Source organism: Macaca fascicularis, chromosome 3 (assembly GCF_037993035.2).
Source record: "Macaca fascicularis isolate 582-1 chromosome 3, T2T-MFA8v1.1".
Classification (NCBI taxonomy): domain Eukaryota; kingdom Metazoa; phylum Chordata; class Mammalia; order Primates; family Cercopithecidae; genus Macaca; species Macaca fascicularis.
This window is the reverse complement of record NC_088377.1, coordinates 115,532,889-115,554,891: the sequence shown is the minus strand read 5'-3', so window position 1 is coordinate 115,554,891 and position 22,003 is coordinate 115,532,889. Positions and strand designations below refer to the sequence as shown.

Sequence of the window (22,003 nt, the reverse complement as noted above, 5' to 3'; positions counted from 1 at the left end):
TATCAGAGTCTGAGAAGTTAGGGATGAGAAGAGCAAAGAGAGAAGCTGGTTAACTGATACAAAATTACAGCTAGATATAATAAATAAGTTATGTTCTATAGCACTATAGTGTGAATACAGCTAACAATAATTTATTGTATATGTTCAAAAAGCTAGAATGGAGAATTATGAATATTTCTAGTACAAAGAAAGGGTAAGTGTTTTAGGTGATGGTTATACTAATTACTCTGATTTGATCTGCATATTTCATACTTGCATCAAAATATCATTCTTCATCCTATAAATAAGTAAAATTATTATGGTAACTAAAGATAAAGTGAAGAAAACAAAAACTGCAAAAAAGCAACCAAAATCATGTAAATACAATTTTTAAATAATTTTTTATGACTTCATTATTATTTTTGATTTGGGGAATATAAATTTCACAGCAATTTCAATGTACCTTCTAGATGTTACATAGACACCTATGATCTGAACTTAAAGTTTTAGAACATTTCTACCTGTAATAGGTTTTTAGATACTTAAATTTTGTTGTTTGTTCTAGGTTTGAGGTCAGTGAAGAAAACTGACATTTTAAATTAATCATAGGCATGATGGCCTAATTAATTTTCTTGACTGTGAACTCCTGGGTGTCAAGAGTCAATCCATAGGACACCGCATCCTGAATATATTAACATCTCAATTGTTCATTTATTAAAATGAAAGATTTTCATCAGATTTCTTCTTAGCTGAACTTCCAGTTCGTGTCTTATTGGGCTTTTGTTTTGACTTTTCCATATATCATGGCAAACCCAATGTGGCACGAGTTTGTTTTTTGAAAAAAATTATTGCTGCTTACCCTGGGTACAGCTATACATATAGGATATATAGACAGTATATATATAGGATATACACACAAATATCCTATATATACAGTATATATAGGATATATATCCACACACATCCTATATATACAGTATATATTATATATATACACAAATATCCTATATATATAGTAAATATATAGGATATACACACACACACATATCCCTGTTTAAAAAAACCCTTTAAGTATACAACCCTACCTTAGGCACTTAGGTAGAAACAAAAACAATTGTGCATAACACTAGAACTTTTTCTTTTAGACTAGACCCTGTTTATAATTATACATATTTTACATAATATAAACTAGTTCAATGTAAAGATAGTTTGTCAGAAAGCAATAAAACCAATATAAGACAATGTAACAGATAAATGGTTGGTTAACCTCCCAAGGGTAAGATGATCAAATCATCAGTTAGTGAGGCTGGGTCCCTTCCAGTTTTCTTATGCTATGTCTCTTTAAAATATATGTACATGTAGAATATTTTAAACCAGAATGGATTTAAACATATTTTATAAATAGTATTAGCACCCTAGTTCTTAATATGTTCCAGAATTTGAATCAGTGAGAATGTAATCCTACACATTTAAAAAATTAAATAAATAAAAAGCAGCTATCCTTTATGAATAATACCATGAAACTGAGTCTGAGTTAGATTTCCAAAATATGGAAAAATGAGGTTTCTTTTTGCCTATCATTACTATGATGACAATTATGAATTGATCTATAATGAATATTAATTAAATGAATATTAAGTAATGACACTGATGAAACATTTATTGAGAGCTGACAATGTGCTTTATCCCTGCTCTTTCAACAAAAAAGAATGTTGCATAGGCACAAACCTTCGGTAGATGACATAGGATTTCAAGAAAATAGATGACTTCAGTAACTTTGCTTAAAGGTTAAAGAGGTAAATTTAAAAGAAGGGTGAAACAGCCATAATGATGTGAAATAAAAGTTGAAGCTCAGTGCAGTATGATACATCCTTAGTTATATGTTCACACCTCCCAACCAGACTCTGCATTTCTGGAAGTTTTATAACTAGCCTAGAAACAACATTACAGAGAATTCAAATTTCAAATTTCAGAATCACAGAGGATTTGAGTATTTCCCATCCTCCTTGAATTAGCTGATGTGTAGCATTGGGATTGTCATGATCAACTCTTGCTGATTAGAATTAAGTCTAATGAAAAAATATACAGAAAGTTTCCATACTACTGGAGCTGTGAGAAAGACACATATACCATACTTCTACTTCCTAACAAACTTTCTGACATTGCTGAGAAATAATGACTTAGTTAAACACATGCTCTAAGGAAAGATTTAACATACTCTATGCTATTTAAGACTTAATCACCATATTTACAATGCATAATTTAGTAGAATTCTTAAAATTGTGGAAGAGCAAGCAACATCGGAAGAAGAGGAGAAGTTAATATGACATATGGTTTTCTGAGGGTGTTATAGGTAGAGATACGTAGATCGCTCCTTCAGCAACATCACAACTTAGCCAAGTTTTCAGAGTTACAGTGAAGAAAAAAGAGATGTAGAACTGGAACCATTTTAAGTTTCAGCAACACGGATGGAATTGGAGGTCACTATGATAGGTGAAATAAGCCAAGCACAGAAAGATTAATATCACATGTTCTCATTCATATGTGGGAGTTAAAAAGTTAATTCCATGCAGGTAGAGAGTAGAATGATGGTTATCAGAGGATGGGAAGAGTTTGCATGTTTATGGAGTAGGAGGATAAAGAAAGGTTGGTTAATGGATACAAACACGTGGTTAGATAGAAGAAATAAATTTTAATATTCAATAGTAGAGTAGGATGACAATAGTTTCACACATTGTATGTTTCAAAATAGCTAGAAGAGAGAACTTCCCAACATAAAGAAATAATAAAATACTCAAGGTGATGTATACCCTAAATACCCTGACCTGATCTTTACACATTTTATGCATGTTATAAAATATTACATGTACCCCATAAATATGTACAAATATTATGTATCAATAAATAATAAAATTTATAATTTTATATTTATAATTTTAATAAATATTTATAATTTTAAAAATTATGTTTACAAGAGTAAAACAGGATTAATTCATTTGAAAACTAAACAATATTTTAAAATATACATTTTCAAATAGTTTTGTTGTCCTTTCTGTGAACTAATAAGCTTCATAACTTATTTTGATGATATTTTTATTAACTCTATTCTTGCTTTTTAAAATTTTACTTTAAAGTTCTGGGATACATGTGCAGAATGTGCAGGTTTGTTACACAGGTATACATGTGCCATGGTGGTTTGCTGCACCTATCAACCTATCATCTAGGTTTCAAGCCCCATATACATTAGGTATTTGTCCTAATGTTCTCCCCCTCCTAACCCCCGACCCCTCGACAGGCCCTGGGGTGTGATGTTCCCTTTCTTGTGTCCATGTGTTCTCATTGTATCAACTCTATTCTTAAAGGTTCATCAGATATTATAACAAGAGAATGTATTCCAGGAAGAACACACCATAACTGGTCTAAAGGGATATAGTGTTGCACATGTTCATTGTTTCACATCCCACCATTTCCTGCTAATGGATAGTAATAATATAGTTAAGTTCAAAAGTGAGATAAATAATCATCTAAAAATGATTTCAAAATTGTAAATAAGTTTCTATTCTAAGGCAAATTTTCTGTTTTAGGAAATATTTAATCATTATTTTCTTCATTAGGAATGGTTTTATAGTACAGAAAGAATTAAACAACTGTAAAAGCTAAATAATTTGTAGGACAAAATAACACAGTGTGGGAAAAATGATCCTTTGCACTTTTGAGTAGAGAACGGCCAGAAGAAACTATTCTTCATAAAGATGTTCACTATCATGTTACTTATAATCACACAATGAGGAATTGAAAAGATGCTAGATAAAAACAGTTTCAACTAAAATATGACATCTTTACTTAATGAGATTATGCAAGCATTAATAGTGATGTCCCATAGTATGTGGAAATACATAAACATTTAATGATATCAAATTAAGTGTTAAAATAGAATGCCACATGGTATATTCAGGTAAACTTTAAAAAGGTGAAAAAAAATCTAAAAACCAGGAAGGTAATTTTAATAGTGTTTCTATTTATATATTAATTGTGATTCTTCTTATATAGCTGTATCACAGGTTTTTAAGTGTTTACATTATTTTTCTTTATTATTTTAAAATTTTTTTGAGTACATAGTTATGGTATAATAGAATGTTAAAATTCACTTTTCAAATTACAGCATAACACTTATAATAGCAATATTATATGATATCCTAGCACTCACCACCAGCTATGCATAGTTGTTAGCAATTTTCATGAATTAACTCATTTGATTTTATTTATAAATGGAATGCAGAGGGACAAAATGTTAATAGCTTGCTTCTTAACACAAAGCTAGTGAAAATCCCAGGATTAAAATACAAATGGTATATTGCCAGAGTTCTAAGGTGACTGAACCAATTTACTCTCTCACTTGCAATGGATGAACAATTTGGCTCCATCTTAACAAAGCTTAGGCTTTTTAATGTGCTTGTATCATTCTCTTCAGTGTCTAGTGTTATCTCCTGATATTTAATATCAATTTTCTTGATAAGTAATAATGGTGAGTACATATTCATATGTTTATAGGTGGTTTATAGATAGACTTAGTTCAAATGCCTGTTTAGGTCCCTTGCCCTTTTCAATTGAATTGTTTGCTTATTATTGATTTATATAAATTCTTTTTATATTTCATACACAAGTCATTTGTCAACATTCTGAAACTATTGGATGGAAATGACTTGCCCACAGATTAGGAGTTCATGTTAGAACTCGGGACTCTAGTCTTCTACACTTTCTGGCTATCATTAGTCTCTCTTCTTTCTTTCTCTTCTTTCTTTCTTTTCTTTCCATCTCTTCTTTCTTTTCTTTCCGTCTCTTCTTTCTTTTCCCCTCCTTTCCTTCCTTCCTTCCTTCCTTCCTTCCTTCCTTCCTTCCTTCCTTCCTTCCTTCCTTCCTTCTTTTCTTCCTTCCCTCCCTCCTTCCCTCCCCCACTTCCTTCCTTCCTGCCTGCCTGCCTTACTTCCTTCCTCCCTTCCTTTCTTCCTTCCTCCCTTCCTTTCTCTCTCTCTCATCAATCTTCCACACTTCTCCTCTTTTCTCAAACTTTTCACTGGACTCTCTGGAACCATTGTGCAATAAAACAAATTATCCTCTCCTCTCCAAATGATTGCCACTTTTGCTAATAACACTTCTGAAAAGAGGCAGCTCCCTCTCCCAATCCTTTCAAGTGCTATAGTTTTAAGGGCAATATATTGGCCTTCCATCAAAATTACCACTTGTCCAGCTCCAAAGTAGATTCTCTTTACATTCGAGGTTCATGAAATCTAATAGTTCTCCTCTCTACCCTTATTCATACTGTCAAGTAAAAACTATTTTTAAGACTCTGCAACTATCCTGGGTGGTTTTAAGGATAAAATCCAATAAGCCATTCTCAGAGTTCCCTTACTTTCTAAAATCTAATGAACATCCCCTGCACATCAGTTGAGCCACTCAGATTCATGGCTGCATATTGGATCTCACCATCATCTGAAAATAATCTATTTTGAAATCACATCAAATCCTAATATTCTACTCTCTGCTACAGTTTTCTCTCCTGGTTACCTAATTTTCTTCCTCTGTTGGTGTATCTTGACTATTCACATTGCAATCTCCCACTGATACTCTCATATCTCTTCTGCTCCCTGTTTTACATTTATTTTACACCACATTGCTAGCAAAGATGTCTTCCTACAACACAAAGTTAATCATTTAAGCTCATATTTATATTGGATAAAGCCAATCTCCTTGACAAGACAGGCCAGGAAGCCATTATCTTGGACCTCCCTCTCCAGCCTCACCCTTACACATAACCTTTAAAAAATATTTTGGAGTTTCATGATCACACTATGTACTATCTTGTCACTGAGACTATTTATGTAAATGTCACATTACAATTTGCTTCAAAATACTTATTTATGCTCAGACATTTACTGTTTACCCTTAGGATGGATTAAGAGTCCCACCTCTAGAGCTCCTATAAGTGAATATTTATCACACCATAATATTTAATCTCTTTGGATGCTTCATCTAGTTTACTCTGAATTGCAGGAGAGAAGAGAACTGCTCTTATCTGGATGTTTAGCTCCAGTGACTTTAGTAAAAATTAATGGGAAGAAAAAGGAAGAAAAGAAAGAAGGAAGGAAAGAGGAAACAGAGGAAGTATAAACAGTAGGAAGCTGGCAATGCAGATGTTGTATATAAAATAATGCAATGATCTTTAAGGTACCTTTAAGAAATAAAAATCACAATTTGTATAAAACAATGGTTACTTATATATTATACAACTTCAACTTTAAATAATCAGCATATTAAAACTATGTCATTCATGGTTCCAATTTATCGACACTAAAATATTGATATTGATATGGAAAAAATGGCTAAGTAATTAACCTCTTTGTTAGAGAATTAAGAACCTTGCTCTTCAAGATAGATTGTGTTATTGGCAAGAATATGGATGGAGCTAGAGGCCATTTTCCTTAGGAAACTAATGTAGGAACAGAAAACCAAATACCACATGTTCTCACTTATAAGTGAGAGCTGGATGATGAGAACACATGGACAGCTAAAGGGCAACAACGACGGAGGGCGGAGGGTGGGGGGAAGAGGATGAGGAAAAATAACTAATGCGTAGTAGGCTTAGTACCTGGGTGATGAAATAATCTGTACAACAAACCCCCATGACACAAGTTTACCTATATAATAAATCTGTACATGTGCCCCTGAACCTAAAAGTTAAATTAAAATAATAACATTGTTTTTAAATTATAACACAAAATGCGTACACACAGAAAACAAAACTAAATCATGGAGGTAAATACAACAGAAATGATTTTTGTGATAATCTGCTCGAGTTTACTCTTCAAAGTTTAAAATGTGATTTTGTCATGAGATATCTCAAGTCTTCTTTTTTTTTTAAATTTATTTATTATTATTATACTTTAAGTTGTAGGGTACATGTGCATAACGTGCAGGTTTGTTACATATGTATACTTGTGCCATGTTGCTGTGCTGCACCCATCAACTCGTCATTTACATCAGGTATAACTCCCAACGCAATCCCTCCCCCCTACCCCCTCCCCATGATAGGCCCCGGTGTGTGATGTTCCCCTTCCTGAGTCCAAGTGATCTCATTGTTCAGTTCCCACCTATGAGTGAGAACATGCGGTGTTTGGTTTTCTGTTCTTGTGATAGTTTGATAGTGGCAGAATTAATTGAACAAAAGCCCCTCCAAAACTGAAAAATAATTACATAAACATGTGCACTCTTATAGAGCCACTTTACCTTATAAAAAAGATATAAAACTTAGAATGAATATAAAACTAAAATATAATTCTAGAGAAATTGATCAGATTTGTAGCTTACTCTATGAGATTACTCTAAAATCAAAGGGATTCTATAGGCCTAGTTCATCTATTTCTGTGACTTCACAAATTTATGTACTATCCAAAATAATTTTAAAAGTATGAACTTAAGCCATTATAGAGAAACAGAAGAGAAACTTATGAATAGAATAGTAATAAAGTTATATAATAAAACATACAAATAAATAACGTATATTCCAACATCATATTTCAATGTTAGTATAAATTTAACTGTAAGCTTCTTAAGTACAAAAAAAATGAAACATGATGGTAATGACAGATGAAGTCTAAGAGATAACACCATGATAAACAGAATTGAGAAGAACTTTTGTCAGGTAATGAAGGATTTTCCAACATACCTTTTTTTGTTAAAATAGGGAGTTTTATATGATTAATTTTTAAAAATCCCTTTCATTGCAGGCTGATGACATAATTGTTGAAGCCCAATTTAATTTAAGCAAAACTGCAAAGGGCTAAAACAACATAGACTACATCTGTCTTGAGTTAGGGGTAAATTAGAACATAGAAGAGTGAGTGGCTTGCATATGGCCTCATTAGGCCATATTCCATGTGAGATTATTAAAATTTATTTGCAATGTCATTTTGTTTTGGATTGGACAGCTAAGATTTCAGTGTGTTATCTGTAGCAAGAACCAAGAATGCAGTTTTTAAATATATTCTATTAAAGGCAGAACATCTGTTTTGACAATCAACTGGGAAGGGTTAATGGCCTTTTATAGAAATTAAGCAGCTTATGAGTCTCGATGAGTTGGGATTCATCCTACATTTGTTTGGAAGTACAATAAGGGGAGGATTTAAGGAAATCTATCTTTGTAAACAGTTTCTGATCTGTCTTCAATATGGCAGTAAATGAACTATAGCTATAATTGTTACCAGAACATTTTTTTTTTAAAGCATTCTAAGTACCTAAACACAGTTATGGAAAAATCTTGACTAAATCCCGCATTAAATAAATTTTAAGTAATACAGGTTTTTGATAGTACTTTCAAAAGATACGGGATGCCAATTACAACCTCAGAAAACTAATTATATATGATGTAGGGAATCATTGTTTAATTTTTATTTGAATGAAAAAAATCATCTGATAATGATTTTAATTTCAGACTACTTGATTTTAACCAATTTTTATGGCAATAGACATTATCAAGGTCAATTATTTGTGGAAGCCATTTGTAGTGCATGCTTATAAAAAGCATTTCATCAGTGCAGAGGATATGCTTACCTTGCTAACCTCTGGAAATGGTGAGCATATATCTACTGAATCATTAACCTACAGCTTAAAACAACTATTGGGGAGGGATGGAAAGGCTGAGAAGGATGGTACAAATTTTTTTTTAATGACGCTGGAGAAGGTGTTCAAAAATATAAGAAGACATTGGCTATGGATCTTGACCTTGTGATATGTCATTAAGTTACAAGGTTATGTGAGCTTCAACCAGAAATTAAGGACCCACGCTGTATTTATAGAGGTCATTCGATAACCAGTTCCTAACTACAGAGTCAAAGACTAAGGAAAAAAATAAAATAGGCATCTTAAGTTCTTTAATATTTTCTGTAATATGATAGAGATAATATCAATATCCACTTTGTATTAACTGAGTCTGAACCTCACTTGCTCCTCTTACAGAAGATTAGCACAAGAAACTGTGGCATACAATTTCTTAAAGAAGAAACTGGTATTAAAAAATAAAAAACAAAACAACATGATATATGTCAGGACTAATGATTTGCTTTAAATGAAGGGCTACAGGTCATGAAGTGTGAAATTATTCCTGGAAAGTTACTGAAGATTCACAGACTAAAAAGGCTCAGAGCCTATAAGCTGGAGCAGATTAAGCAATTTTGTGGGCAGAACAGTTTCATTACTTTGTTTGAAGTATGATCAATAGTTAATGTGTACAATTGTCAATATTTTTATTCCATGACAAGAAAGTAACCTTTTAATTCTTACTTAGCGAGGTGGGCAAAATTTTAAAGCGAAGTGATTTAGATTGATTTATTAACACATACGAGACCCCAAAGGCTTGAGAGAACAGGTATACTTAAAGAATTACGAGCAGTTCAATTATCCTTGATTTCCAGTGGATAAAGTACTGTAGGAGAGAATGAGTAGGTTAATCCAGTTAAAGAGCCTTGTTTACCATTTTAGAGCATTTGGGATTCAAATAGGGAATCACCAAAAATATTTTATGACTGAGAGAGACTTATGATATTTGCATTCTTTGAAAGTTGACCCAGGAAGCAGGTTGGGGTGTACAGAAAGGAGGTATTCACAAGGAAGCTACTGGGACAATCCTAAAAGAAAATTTGTAAGGCTGGTATATGAGACAGTCACAGTTGGGCTGAAGTAAAGAGGCAGGATTAAGAACATTAAAATAGAATTGAGTAATCTGATATTCCAGAAAAGAAATCAAAAATGCTGCTTAGGTTTCTAGTTTGGGAAAGGTGGGGTGTGAAGGATCCAGTAGCTGAGATATGACAGATAAAATCTCTCTATTGGGATTTGGAGAAAGGGTGGCGATGAAAATCTCGGAGCACAGCTCTAGAGTGATAACCACTCGGGCTCCACTTCTAAATTGCCAAGTACTACTCATGGGACACTGGGAAATTTACTTAACCTCTTTGTTTCTCAGTTTCCTCATATGTAAAATGGAAACAATTATAATGTTTATCTTATGTTGTCACTGTGAAAACAAAATGAATTCATAGATTGTGTTACTTATAAATATACTCCTTCATAATCTCAATTCCTACCTCACTCACTCTCAACCTGACACCATTATCCTTGATTCCAACAACCTTTGACTTCACTGTAATTTACAATGTACTATTCCTAAAATCTATTACTGTACCTCATATTTAATGTCCTTACTTCCCTTATTTCCAGCTTAAATTCCAAGGTTAAGCCTTACAATTACTCCTTTGCATATATTCTCAACTCTCTGGCTGCCCTCTCTGTATATCACATTTGCCAAAAAAGTCACATGAAGACTAGGCTATGCCTATTCCATTCATAAAGCTGGAATGTAACTAGATAAATATGAATGAATATGAGTAGAGACATATACTCATCCAAGCTGACTGGAATTGTATACTAAATGGATGATTACTAACCAGAGGTAGCTGCTCTTTTCTCCTTGAAAATCACACTGTTTCTTTGATCCATTTTGTTCCCACAGGCTTCTTATACATCTTGCACCATCCTCACTGTAGCTACTCACCCAGCTTTCTATTTCTTTGAGAAAACAGAAGTGTTATATCTTTTTGCCACTGTTGCCCCCTCAACACAGCACAGACTGTTCCTTTTAAAATATAAGTCAGATAAGTTCTGGTTCTGGTCAGAGTCCTCTAATGGCTTCCTATTTTATTCAGAGTAAAGGCTAAAGATTTTACAATGGCCTAAATTGTCCCACTCAATATAAAAATCTTATGATAACTTTGAACTCCTATTTTTCCTCCTATACACTCAGGGCTAGTCACTAAACCCCCCAATGCCTTTGAGATCCGTCAAGTGTCTACTGCCTCAGAATCTGTCAGTGAAGTTATGTCCCCAGATAGCTACAGGGGTGACTCCCTCAAATCACTCAACTCTACTCAACTATTTCGTCAGTGAATATCTTGACTGCCTCTTTTATCACTGCAAACCAACATTTCTTCTTTCTCTGCTTTGATTTTTCCCTTAACAATTTAAACAAAACCAGTACTTATTTATTGTATGTATTTAAGGCATATGATTACTGTACAATTAATGTTTTGATATTGTTAAATAAAAATTATCAAAGGCCATTGTTTTGGACTGAGCTCCTACAGGAGGTCCCAACAGACCAGACCAAACCAAAATGTAAACCAAACTTTAGTACAAACAACTTGTACTAAAGTGTCACATAATCAAGCTGAAATTTTAAGGAAGCAAACTGATCCCCGAACACATCAGTTGTTTCTGAAAATGTGAAATTCCAGTCTACCTGACTTGGTATAATAAGGATGTAACCTCTGCTTTAACTCTTTACCTAAAGAGTAACCTGAAATAACATGATGTCAAACAATCAGCTTTTGTTTTGTATTGTTGTGTTTCTTGTTCCCACCTTACAAAATCCACTGTTCTAGGTCTAGTGGGAGCTCTCATTCTACTCTGTAGAATGGAGGCTGTCCTAATTCATGAATAAATGCCAATTTGATCTATAAATAAATTTGTTGTTATTTTGTTTTCAATAATGTAAATATTCATAGTGAAGTGATTATTATAGTCAAGCAAATTAACATATCCATCTCCTCATATAGTTACCTTTGTATACACACACACACACACACACACACACACACACATATATAGATATATATACTTTTTTTTGAGACAGAGTCTCACTCTGTCACTCAGGCTGGAGTGCAGTGGTGCAATATTGGCTCACTGCAACCTCCACCTCCTGGGTTCAAGAGATTCGCCTGCCTCAGCCTCCTCAGTAGCTGGGATTACTGGCACCTGCCACCACGCACGGCTGATTTTTTTGTATTTTTAGTAGAGATGGGGTTTCACCATGTTGGCCAGGCTGGCCTTGAACTCCTGACCTCAAGTGATCCACCCACCTCGACCTCCCAAAATGCAGGGATTACATGGGTGAGCCACCGTGCCCAGCCATGTTATACAATATTAGCTATAGTCATCATGCTGTACGTTGGATTTCTACACTTATTCATCTTACATAACTGCAATTTTGTACTCTTTGACCAACATCTCCCCAGTCCTCCCCTCTTCATATCTTCAGGAATCAACATTCTACTCTATTTATATATTTTAGTACAACCAGGTACTAAATAATTTATTTATTTTTATTGTTTATTGTCTACATTACCCCTGCTGGAATGTAACCTCCATAAAAGCAAAGATTTACCTTTGCTTTTAATGTTTTCTTTCCTACCTATAATACTGTTTGGCACATACTAGGCATGCAATGAATATTTACTGAAAAATTAAATAATATTTTAGCATAGTCCCTGGGATAGTATATATGTTCAATCAAAAGAGGTATAATTATTTCAGTAATAATAATATATTGGGAATGTTACACTTAAAATAATATGGGTCCTGCAAGTGGCAGTTCTAGGTTTGGAATTTAGGAGGATGAGCTGAATATAAATTAACATGGTAATACAATCAACTGAATAAACAAGATCTCATCGAGAAGAATACTGAGAGAGGAACGCCATGACATAGGACGGTAGAATCCAGGGATGCACCAACATGGGCATGTCGACATTGTGAACCCAGGAAAGATACTGGAAGCAAGTATCCAGAGAAACAGAGAAAGGACCAGGAGTGAGGTATAATGGAAGTCAATGAAAGGTAGACATTTTGGAAGGATGAATGCTCAATAGTCATCACACACTTCAGAGTAGATAGTACCACAAAAATGGTAAACAGCAAACGGTGAGATGCAAATCAGTATTAAAACTGTGGGGATATTTAATCATTGGAGATAAATCTTCAGAATAAAAAATGTCTAAAAGTAGCAATGAAAGGTTTTGCAAGATTGTTCAAAGACAAGAAAATTCACATACACATGCTCTTTACATTTGATTCTCTCAAACAAAGAAGTGATAGCATAACAAAAAGAATACACCTTATGTTTGAATTTATATAACTAGGGATTGACATAAGCGGGTCAAGGAGGCAGTCCCCAGACTCAATGAACTGAGGGGGGTCTTTTTGCACAGGCAGATGGATAGTAGGAAGGAATCGCAGATCTCATCTTAGAGTTAACATCTGAGATAAAAAATGCATCTAAACCAATAAAATTGCTGTATTTTAAAAGAAGAATATAAATAATACAAAAATTCTAGAAGTCTTCAAGACAATACTTAAATGAATAAAAACAACACTAAATTAACCTAAAATGTAAAGTATTTATATATGGCTCTCATTATATTTAATTAATCTTATTTACCATAGGATGTCTAACAAACCTTACATGAAGAAAGGAAATTTAGAATTAGTTATTGCTATACTCAGCAATACTGAGGTATTTTCTTTTCCTCTATTTTTGTAGTTTGAGAAAATGAAGAGTTTTTAATAATTTTTTTAAATAAAGGCATTTAAAATACAACCAGTATTTTACAGATATAATTACAAAATGAATCACAAGTGGTACAAAATGAGTAATATGATTAATTTCTAGGTTGACCTTTAGAAAAGTATTTTTCTAACATTTCTTAGTTGTTATAATTTTATTATATCAAATGGAAGTTCCAGCCATTTAATTTCCATGTTGTTTTTTTCAAAATGAGAAGTGCATCATGGATATAAAATAGTTTGTTTTTTGAAATAACTGTTTAACTTTTGAGGCAATTTGGATTTTGAATATGAATATTGTTTGAGTATCTGCTTCTCTTCCTACCAAGGTTCGTTTTTTTCAGAGTTACTTTACTCATGCATTTTCACTTCTATATTTATTGAATTAAGTAATTATTTTGCAGGTAGTTAAATTTATTGTTCAATACAAATTTTTTAAAACACAGCAATAGCAGTGCATAACTTTCTTCATGGTTGTATCATCACTTTAGGTAGCCTCTAACCTAGATGAGAGCCCTCGACATTGCAGACACACAATGTGCATCTCCAGCAAAATTGCCCATAAGAATAATTTCATTATTCTGGGAAGCTAGATCTATAAAATATATAAAATGTTGAAGTGTTCTGCCTTTACAATTCCTGGTAAGTACAGCATGACTAAGTGATAAAACCTGAGTAAGCTTCAGTTCAAGCATACCGTTCTAAAAAGCGTATTGTGACATGAAGGAAAAAGGAAATATAGTGGGCAAAGGTGTTCTGTTCCAGAGGAATGATGTATTTTAGATCTATATACTTCTACCTTGATTGATGAAAAATTATCTCTAGAAGCTTTTAATGGTATACGATACTGATTAGTCACAGCAACCCTGAGTTATAGCAGAATGATAAGGAAAAACTCACCAGTACCACTGGACAGATTGTTGTGGGTGGTAAAATATGGTCCTTCAAAGGTCCACAGTCACATTCAGGTTTTAGATGAGAAGCACATTTATTATGCAGCTAGAAAAAGAGAAAAGGGGATAGTGTCAAATTCTACATGACAACGTCTAACATGGGGGAAACTATATTTCAATTGAGACACAGCAAACACATTAAAAGTACAATAAAGAAATTATAAGAACAAATAAACAGTCATACAATAATTCGTAATACATTTGTCCTTATATATGTACCCTAAATAAACCATTCAGCAGCTTCTGTGACCCATTCTATACATTTTGTAATTCTCAGAAATGTTTATATTAAAAATGTACTTTAGGTTTTGCACCAAAGAAGCCTAATTTCTTTGACAAACACAAATTATTGTCCATTACAGTTCTTCCTTTGCTTATCTGTTAGCATAATCTTGAAACCACTGTGCCTGTGTATGCTTTTTTTTTTTTTTTTTTGACCCTCCTGTTTTCTCAAAGTCATTCCAAAGTGCACAGCTCAGTATGGGGCATAATTGATCCCATCATTAGTTTTAACTTTGTAATTCAATATGTAAATGTAACCAGAGATTCATCTCAGTAGGAGCAGGATATAAATAAAAGAAGATGATTATGATTATAAAAATTTATCTCTATATTGTATTTATCAGCTCAACATTAAGTTAGTATATAATCATACAATGTCCTATTTATTTTTTGATATGTATGATCCAAAACTAATATTTTTATTAACCTGGTCATAAGTTTACATGAAGGTGTTATAACATGGTGTTTTAAATAGTGATGTTTTAAAACTGAAGTGTTAGTTTTTTAAAGAATTACACAGATTTGGTAAAATAATACTTGCTTGAAGGCATCTAGAGATTTCTCCCTTCTGTACTATCCATCCATTTGATATGAACTATTCATATTTTAGAAAAAAAATACATTTCAATAAGATAACATGTCATGTTTAAAACAAAAAAGAGCCATATTATTTTTTCATTTTGAATGAAAAGCTACCCCATTTAAGCCTTGGCTGCATTAATTTCCACAACATACATACCTTTGTGAGCAGTTAATTATCAACTAAGCATAGGAGTCTAATGAGTGTTGATTTATTTTTAGTAATAGAACAGTATCAAAGAGGTATTTCTGCCATCCTAGAATCTAAAACTGTTGTCATGCTAGCTCCCTGAATTGGAGTGAAGGTGACTTGCACTATAATTAATGCACATTAGGTTACATTACATGAAATAAAAGTATCTTAACACGTTCATCCATAATTAGCAGCTCTACTTCTCAGGGGCATATAAACTTCTCTATAAAAAAGTGATTTAATCATATTAGGCACTACTGGTCTTTGTCAAGAGTCAAGAAGTATTGAAGATAGAGAAGCAGTTAAATGCACAATAGAACTAAACAAACAGATACTCAGAGCAAATTAAAATGCATAGTTTCCTCAAAATAAAATTAGTGACTGATTTAAAATGTATTATTAATATATTGGACTTAGTAATTAACTTTCTTAGAGTATGCCAAGGCCATGGATGTTTGGATTTAGAGTTAATAGATTATCAAGTATTGGGATGGATCAATTCCCCCCAAAAGATATGTTGAAGTCCTAACTTTTGGGACCTTTGAATGTGAGATTAATTGGAAATAGAGTCTTTCTAGATGTATTTAAATTAATACGTTAGTTTAGCTGGACCCTAATCCAATGACTGGTGTCCTTATAAGAAGAGGAGAATCTGGAAAGAGAGACAATGGTACAGAGAGGAGAAGGCCATCTGATAACACAGGTCAAGATCTCAGTGATGCACTGTAAGACAAAGAATTCCAAGGATTGCTGGAAACCACCAGAAGCTAGGAAGAAGCAGAAAAAGATTCTTCCAGAAAGCCTTCAGAGGGAGGATAACCTGCTGACATTTGGAATTCTAGCCTCCAGAGCTATGAGTGAATACATTCTTGTTGTTTTAGGCACCTATTTCATGGCATTTTGTTACGGCAGCCCTAAAAAACTAATAAACCCAGTACTATGAAAACTGCACTAAAACCAAACAAAGACTATGGATCTTAAGACTCTGCTGCACTATGGATGTCACAGAGAAAGAGCTTTTACTCTTTAATCTTGGGCAACTTTCTTAAAACTGAGAAAACAGACTCTAAGAACTCTCTACAAAAAACAGATCCAAGTTAAAAATCTATTTGTGTTTACAGCAAGAAAGTGTTGAAATATTACTCTTGATTACATTGTAAAGCTAAACATGTGACTCTGAAGGCCACAGGGGCAGGACATACTGAGTCTCATGCCAACACTGACTACAGATGCATAGTCAGAGGCCTCAGCCTCCTCCACGCCTCCATCCATGTGTTTCCAACAATTTGCAACTGATATGGTAAGGGACGACTAAGCTCTCTGTATAGTTATTTGAGGGTTACTGATGTAAGAAAGGATGGCAAAAATAAAAGTAATTTAATGATAATTTGGGGGCATTTAGAGTAGTTTCCCAGATGGAAGGAAAGAATCGAAGACTCAGATCGATTCATGCAATAGATGAGCTTACCAGAGTGTGTGTGAAGGGACAACTCTGTATATGGGGGTTTGGGAGTTTCCGAGCATAGGTACTGACAATCCATCCCATGAAATTCTGGCCTTTGCAGAGTCAAATAAAGCTAGTATGGGATTTCCCGGTTTGATTGCCACTGTAGTCCAGATCCCTGAGTTTTGTCTAGGCAGTCATAAGGCACTCCCCCAGACATAGTAGGATCTATAAGTTTAGTAACCATATTATCATCTGTTAAACAGAGTCACACAATGCAAGAAAATTCTCCTAACCAAGAAGACCATACTTGCTAATATGCAGGAATACCTTATGCTTGTATTAAGACTAGAATCTGGCAGCTAATAAATATATTTGCATAACCATCAACATTATGACGTTGTTTGTAGCAAAGATTGTTAAAACTGAGGGCATCACAGTAGGAGTAGGGATCATTTTACAGGTTGTGAGTCAAATTAGTATGACAGGTTTAGTTTATGCATCATATTTCTTGGAGGTATACTTGAGGAAAAAATATACAATGTGAAAGCCAGTGTGAAAAATGCATATCGTTTTCAGGACTACCTATAAAGTGTAAAAGCAAACGTCATTTTTGCTGTGAACGTAAAATTGCTCTAAATCATAAAGTCTATTTTAAAAAGCAAAAATCAACAAAATTATACAACAGAATTCAAAAGCTACAATTTTTTTTTACTTTAAGATACTGATAATATTTTGTTTCCTGATCAGGTACTGCTTATAGAATATTCATTTGGGGAAAATTCATCGAGCTCTGCCCTTTGGATATAAATGCTTTTCTGTATGTACATTTTCCTTCAATAAAAAGCTTTTTATAGTTTGAAAGAATGAATAAAACCTACTATTTGATAGCATAACAGGGTGACTACAGTCAGTAATAATTTAATTGCACATTTTAAAACAACTTAAAGAGGATAATTGGATTGTTTGTAACTCAAAGGATAAATGCTTGAAAGGATGGATACCCCGTTCTCCAGGATGTGCTTATTTCACATTGAATTCTTGTATCAAAACATCTCATGTGCCTCATAAATGTATATACCTACTAAGTAACTACAAAAATTAAAAATTAAAAAAATAATAAGTAAATATCATCAACAATAAAAAGTTGCTTAAACTTGTTACCATATTTCATGGACAAGAATATAAGTAAAAGACACAGCTGAGTCCTTCTCAGTGTAAATAAGATGCTGAAGACTGACAATTGTTTTAAAGATAACCTGTATCCCAAATCAGCAAAATCCTAAACACAGAGATTCTCATCAAGAATAGAAATAAACTAATGATTGAAGATGCTGTCTCTTGAGTAAAATAACCAATAGCTCACCAGAGAAAAGGGATTGTTTACTAATTAAAATTTAAAAAAAAACATTTTTGTTCAGTTATCTTTGTATTTTTTTCAAGCTAAGGCATAGAAATCCTTAGCTCATTTTTAAATATACAGCCAGAAATTCCCATTCATGTTAAGAGATTCAGTGCCATATGTAGCAAAGTCATATAATAGAAACCAGCTTTTCCTGGAAGTGAATTAAACACTTGGAAATAATTTCAGAGTTTATGACAACTTCCAGTAGCACCTAATTTAGAGCCAGATCTATGTTTATTAGAAAAAGCTGTCTCAAGATAAAAAGAAAAAGAAAGTGTGCGGATGTCTGTGTGCATGTGTGCCAGCATATAGTTATGGCTGGAGTTGAGGAAAGAGTGGCTGTGCTGGTCAGAGAAGAAAATGAAATCTAAGAAGTCAAAAGGAGGAAAAATAGAAAATAAGTGTTCATAGGAATTTAGAGGAAAATAAGAAGAGAAATAAACTATTCTTCTAAAGAAAAATGTGAAGGCCTGATTTGGAGGCACATATTTATTGGTTAACCTTTTACACTGGCCCCTAATATTTTGCAGTTTTGGAGTACTTCCTAAGACTGGCATTTGCTGAAGCAGAAATGTTTCCATGGCATTGGAAACTTTTAAACATTACTGCTAGGAATTTAGTATCTTAATAAATAATACTATCTCTAGATCATAGCAAAAGTTAGTAAATCATTTCTATGAAATAGGTGTTCTTTTTTCAAGCCTAAATAAAATGTCTCGACTTCCCAACCTGGTGAGTTCTGCCTGACCAGTGACAGCTTACCTTGACCAGCAATGATTCACAACATGTTCTACAAAGAAGGTCAAGAAAACACACTTTCAGAAGAAATGAACAGGTATAAGCAGTGGGATATTAAGGATGTTAGTAATCAAGACAGAAAAGATAACTGAGGCAAATATTTTGCCTGTCACAGAGAATTGAAATATAAAACACAGTGACTGGTTGCCTAAATATTAGAAGGCAGTTTTCCATTGACCTTTCTTAAGCTTTTCGTATTTTTAATTTTGAAGTGGCTAGATTTACAAATGAACAGAAAATTTCATTCTAAGAGCCTAATTTTATGCCTACAAGATGGCCAAAAAGTACATCAAGAAGCCACAAGTATGAACTGAAATATGGGTGTGAAAATGGATTCTTAAGTGTTTGTTTAAGCTTACTTGCATATCTGATGGAGATTTGAGTATTACAGGATGATATTATAAAACAAAACTTAAATAGGACATATGTTGGAAATTTAATATTCTACTGTAAGAATAGCATATCAGAGATTAAAGTGATCTTACTGAAGAGTTCTCTATACTCAGTGCTTTGTCAAGAACTTCAGGTGATTAGGAAAAAATGTGTGATATGGACAAGCAACAGGAGCGGACTATAGTTAACATTGCAAACAATGTTACCCTGCAGTGTGAAACCAATGGAGAGCATTCGAGTTTTTCCTTTGGATGTGGACTATAAGTACAGAAACTATTCCAAATGAAGATATATTAGTGTCAAGAAAAATTTCAAGGAAGACAAGTAACCTAACTTGGTTCTTAAATTTACTAACTTTTGCGTGCATTCAAGGGAAGGGGATGAACAAAATAGTAGGCATGAGGGAAACATGACCTCCTCAAGGGACTGTCAACAGAAATACACAGCTATGGCAGAGGGTGTGTGTAGAAGAGGAATATTATATACAGTTATGTTTAGGTTTGGTTCTGATTTCTACTAAAAAACAAGTTGAGGCAAGGGATGTTGAGGGCTGCATTTATTATCACAGAACTATTATAGATTGCTAAAGAAGGCATATAACAAACCAGTATTTTCAGAAGATGTTTCTGGAGGTGGTATGCAGCCTGCATTATAGGAAAAGTACCTTCTGTTAGGGAGATGATCCAAGAGATTTTGACTCTAATCTAGTCAAGAGGTGCTAAGAGCTTGCACTAGGGCTGCGAATGCGGAGACAAAACCTCAAATCTGAGAGAGATATTTTAAGTAGAAAATGACAAGACTCACTGACAGGTTGTGTACATGAGATAAAGGTAAAAGACAAAAGTAAAAAAACAAACAAAAAAAAATGGACTTCTAACTTTTTTTCCAGTGACTGGAAGCATGACAATACCAGGTCTGATAGAATGAGAGAGTTGTAGTAATAGTCTTTGGGAATGAAAATCAGTCAGTTTGGCTTAGGATTTAGTGAGATTCAGGACCACAGGATTCTGGATGTTTTTTTTGAGTGCATGCAGGTGCTGTCCTGAATCAGACTGGGCAACTATCCATCCTTCTACAGGTGAGACAGAAATGACATAAGTTCTTCATGGAGTGCCCTCTGGAAACCAGGGGTTGGTTATATGCACCCAAATAGTATTTCATAATACCCACAGATATAATTGTTACTTACTGAGCACTAATATGTATGAGGTCTTGTCCTAAACATATCTACAGAGATTTTTTTAGCCCCTTTAATCCTCATAACAATCTAATAACTTAGGTACCATTAACTCCATTTGACACATGAGGAAATTTGTCCAAACTGGTTACATAAACGGCCCAAGATGGCACAACTAGTAAGTGAGGAGACAATCTTAAGAATCTGGTTGGTCTTACAACAGTCAAGTCATTTCCAAAAGTAATATATAAAAGGAAGTAATGGCTTTTGGACAAACCCCAAAAGAAAGCCAAGCTTCATTCTTTCTGTTTCTCTCTATAATATATTCTTCATGGAACCCATTCAGATAGGCCTTTCTGAAGCCAGCACTAGCACTGCCATATTCCATTACTTCTATAACTTCTGCTAGCTCTTTGTTATATTCATAGTACTTTCTGGAAAGTGTAAGAGCAAAAGAAAGTACATTCAGTTGTTTAAAGGCAAGCAGTAGTAGTAGATACCCATCAGTCAAGAGCAGATCAATTTCATGCTGAAATTTTCATGCAATGGCTCAATAGAAAACTATAAATACTACTAAATACATAAATGTGCTGAGGTAAATATATCCTGTTTAACCAAGGCACGAAATCAATAATTAAGTAAATGTGTCCCTAAAATTGCTTAAAATTTAAAATCCAGAACTGGACAGAGGCTGAAGTGACTTTTAAGAAACTGATATAGTCTCCTGGATATATGATAGCTTTTTAAAAATTTGCACAAGTTTGTTTTATGAACTTAATACCCATAAGACCCCTGGAACTCATGGTTTATAGAAAATGACGCTGAGGATGGCTAAAAGTCTCAGGACTTCAGAGAGCTTAGTAAGAGGGCAGCTTTTTTTTTTTTTTTTTTTTTTTTCTTCTTTCTGACTCTGCCTTAACTCCATCAGAGATCCCTGGTTAGTCTTGTTTCCTAAGTAGAAATTTCAGATTGATTAATTGATTTATTTATTAATAATTTTGAACTTGGGGATTTAAGACATTTGCTGTTTATGTTGTGCTTTGCCATAATGACAAACAAAATCACATTCAGCTATTCAATGGTATTTAGTGTAGGAATAAAATGTTAAGGGTATATTGTCTTATCTGATTTGGGACATTTGATATTTAGATTTTTTAAAAGTACAGTTTACGGAAAAGCGATATCCTTTTTCCTGTAAAAGAAAGTGCTTCTTTTCTTGTAAGGCTAGGGTCAGGATCAAGACCAAAGAGAAATGCGTAACTTGTGAATATGGTAGGGCTAGGTGTGGATTCTGGAGTACCAGATAAGAAGAACTGTTAAAACAAAAAGGAAAACAATGAGAAAAACA

The 22,003-nt window shown here is 33.6% G+C and overlaps 1 protein-coding gene across 26 annotated transcripts in view; it reads right to left on the bottom strand.

The window, feature by feature from the left end:
• DGKB (diacylglycerol kinase beta) overlaps positions 1–22,003 on the bottom strand; it is a 764,643-nt gene that overhangs the window by 512,353 nt on the left and 230,287 nt on the right. For all 26 annotated transcript variants that reach the window (XM_005550071.5, XM_065542255.2, XM_065542256.2 and 23 more), the window contains one exon: positions 14,332–14,430. In XM_005550071.5, coding sequence (XP_005550128.1) covers positions 14,332–14,430 — 99 coding nt within the window. The remainder of the gene's footprint in view (positions 1–14,331; positions 14,431–22,003) is intronic.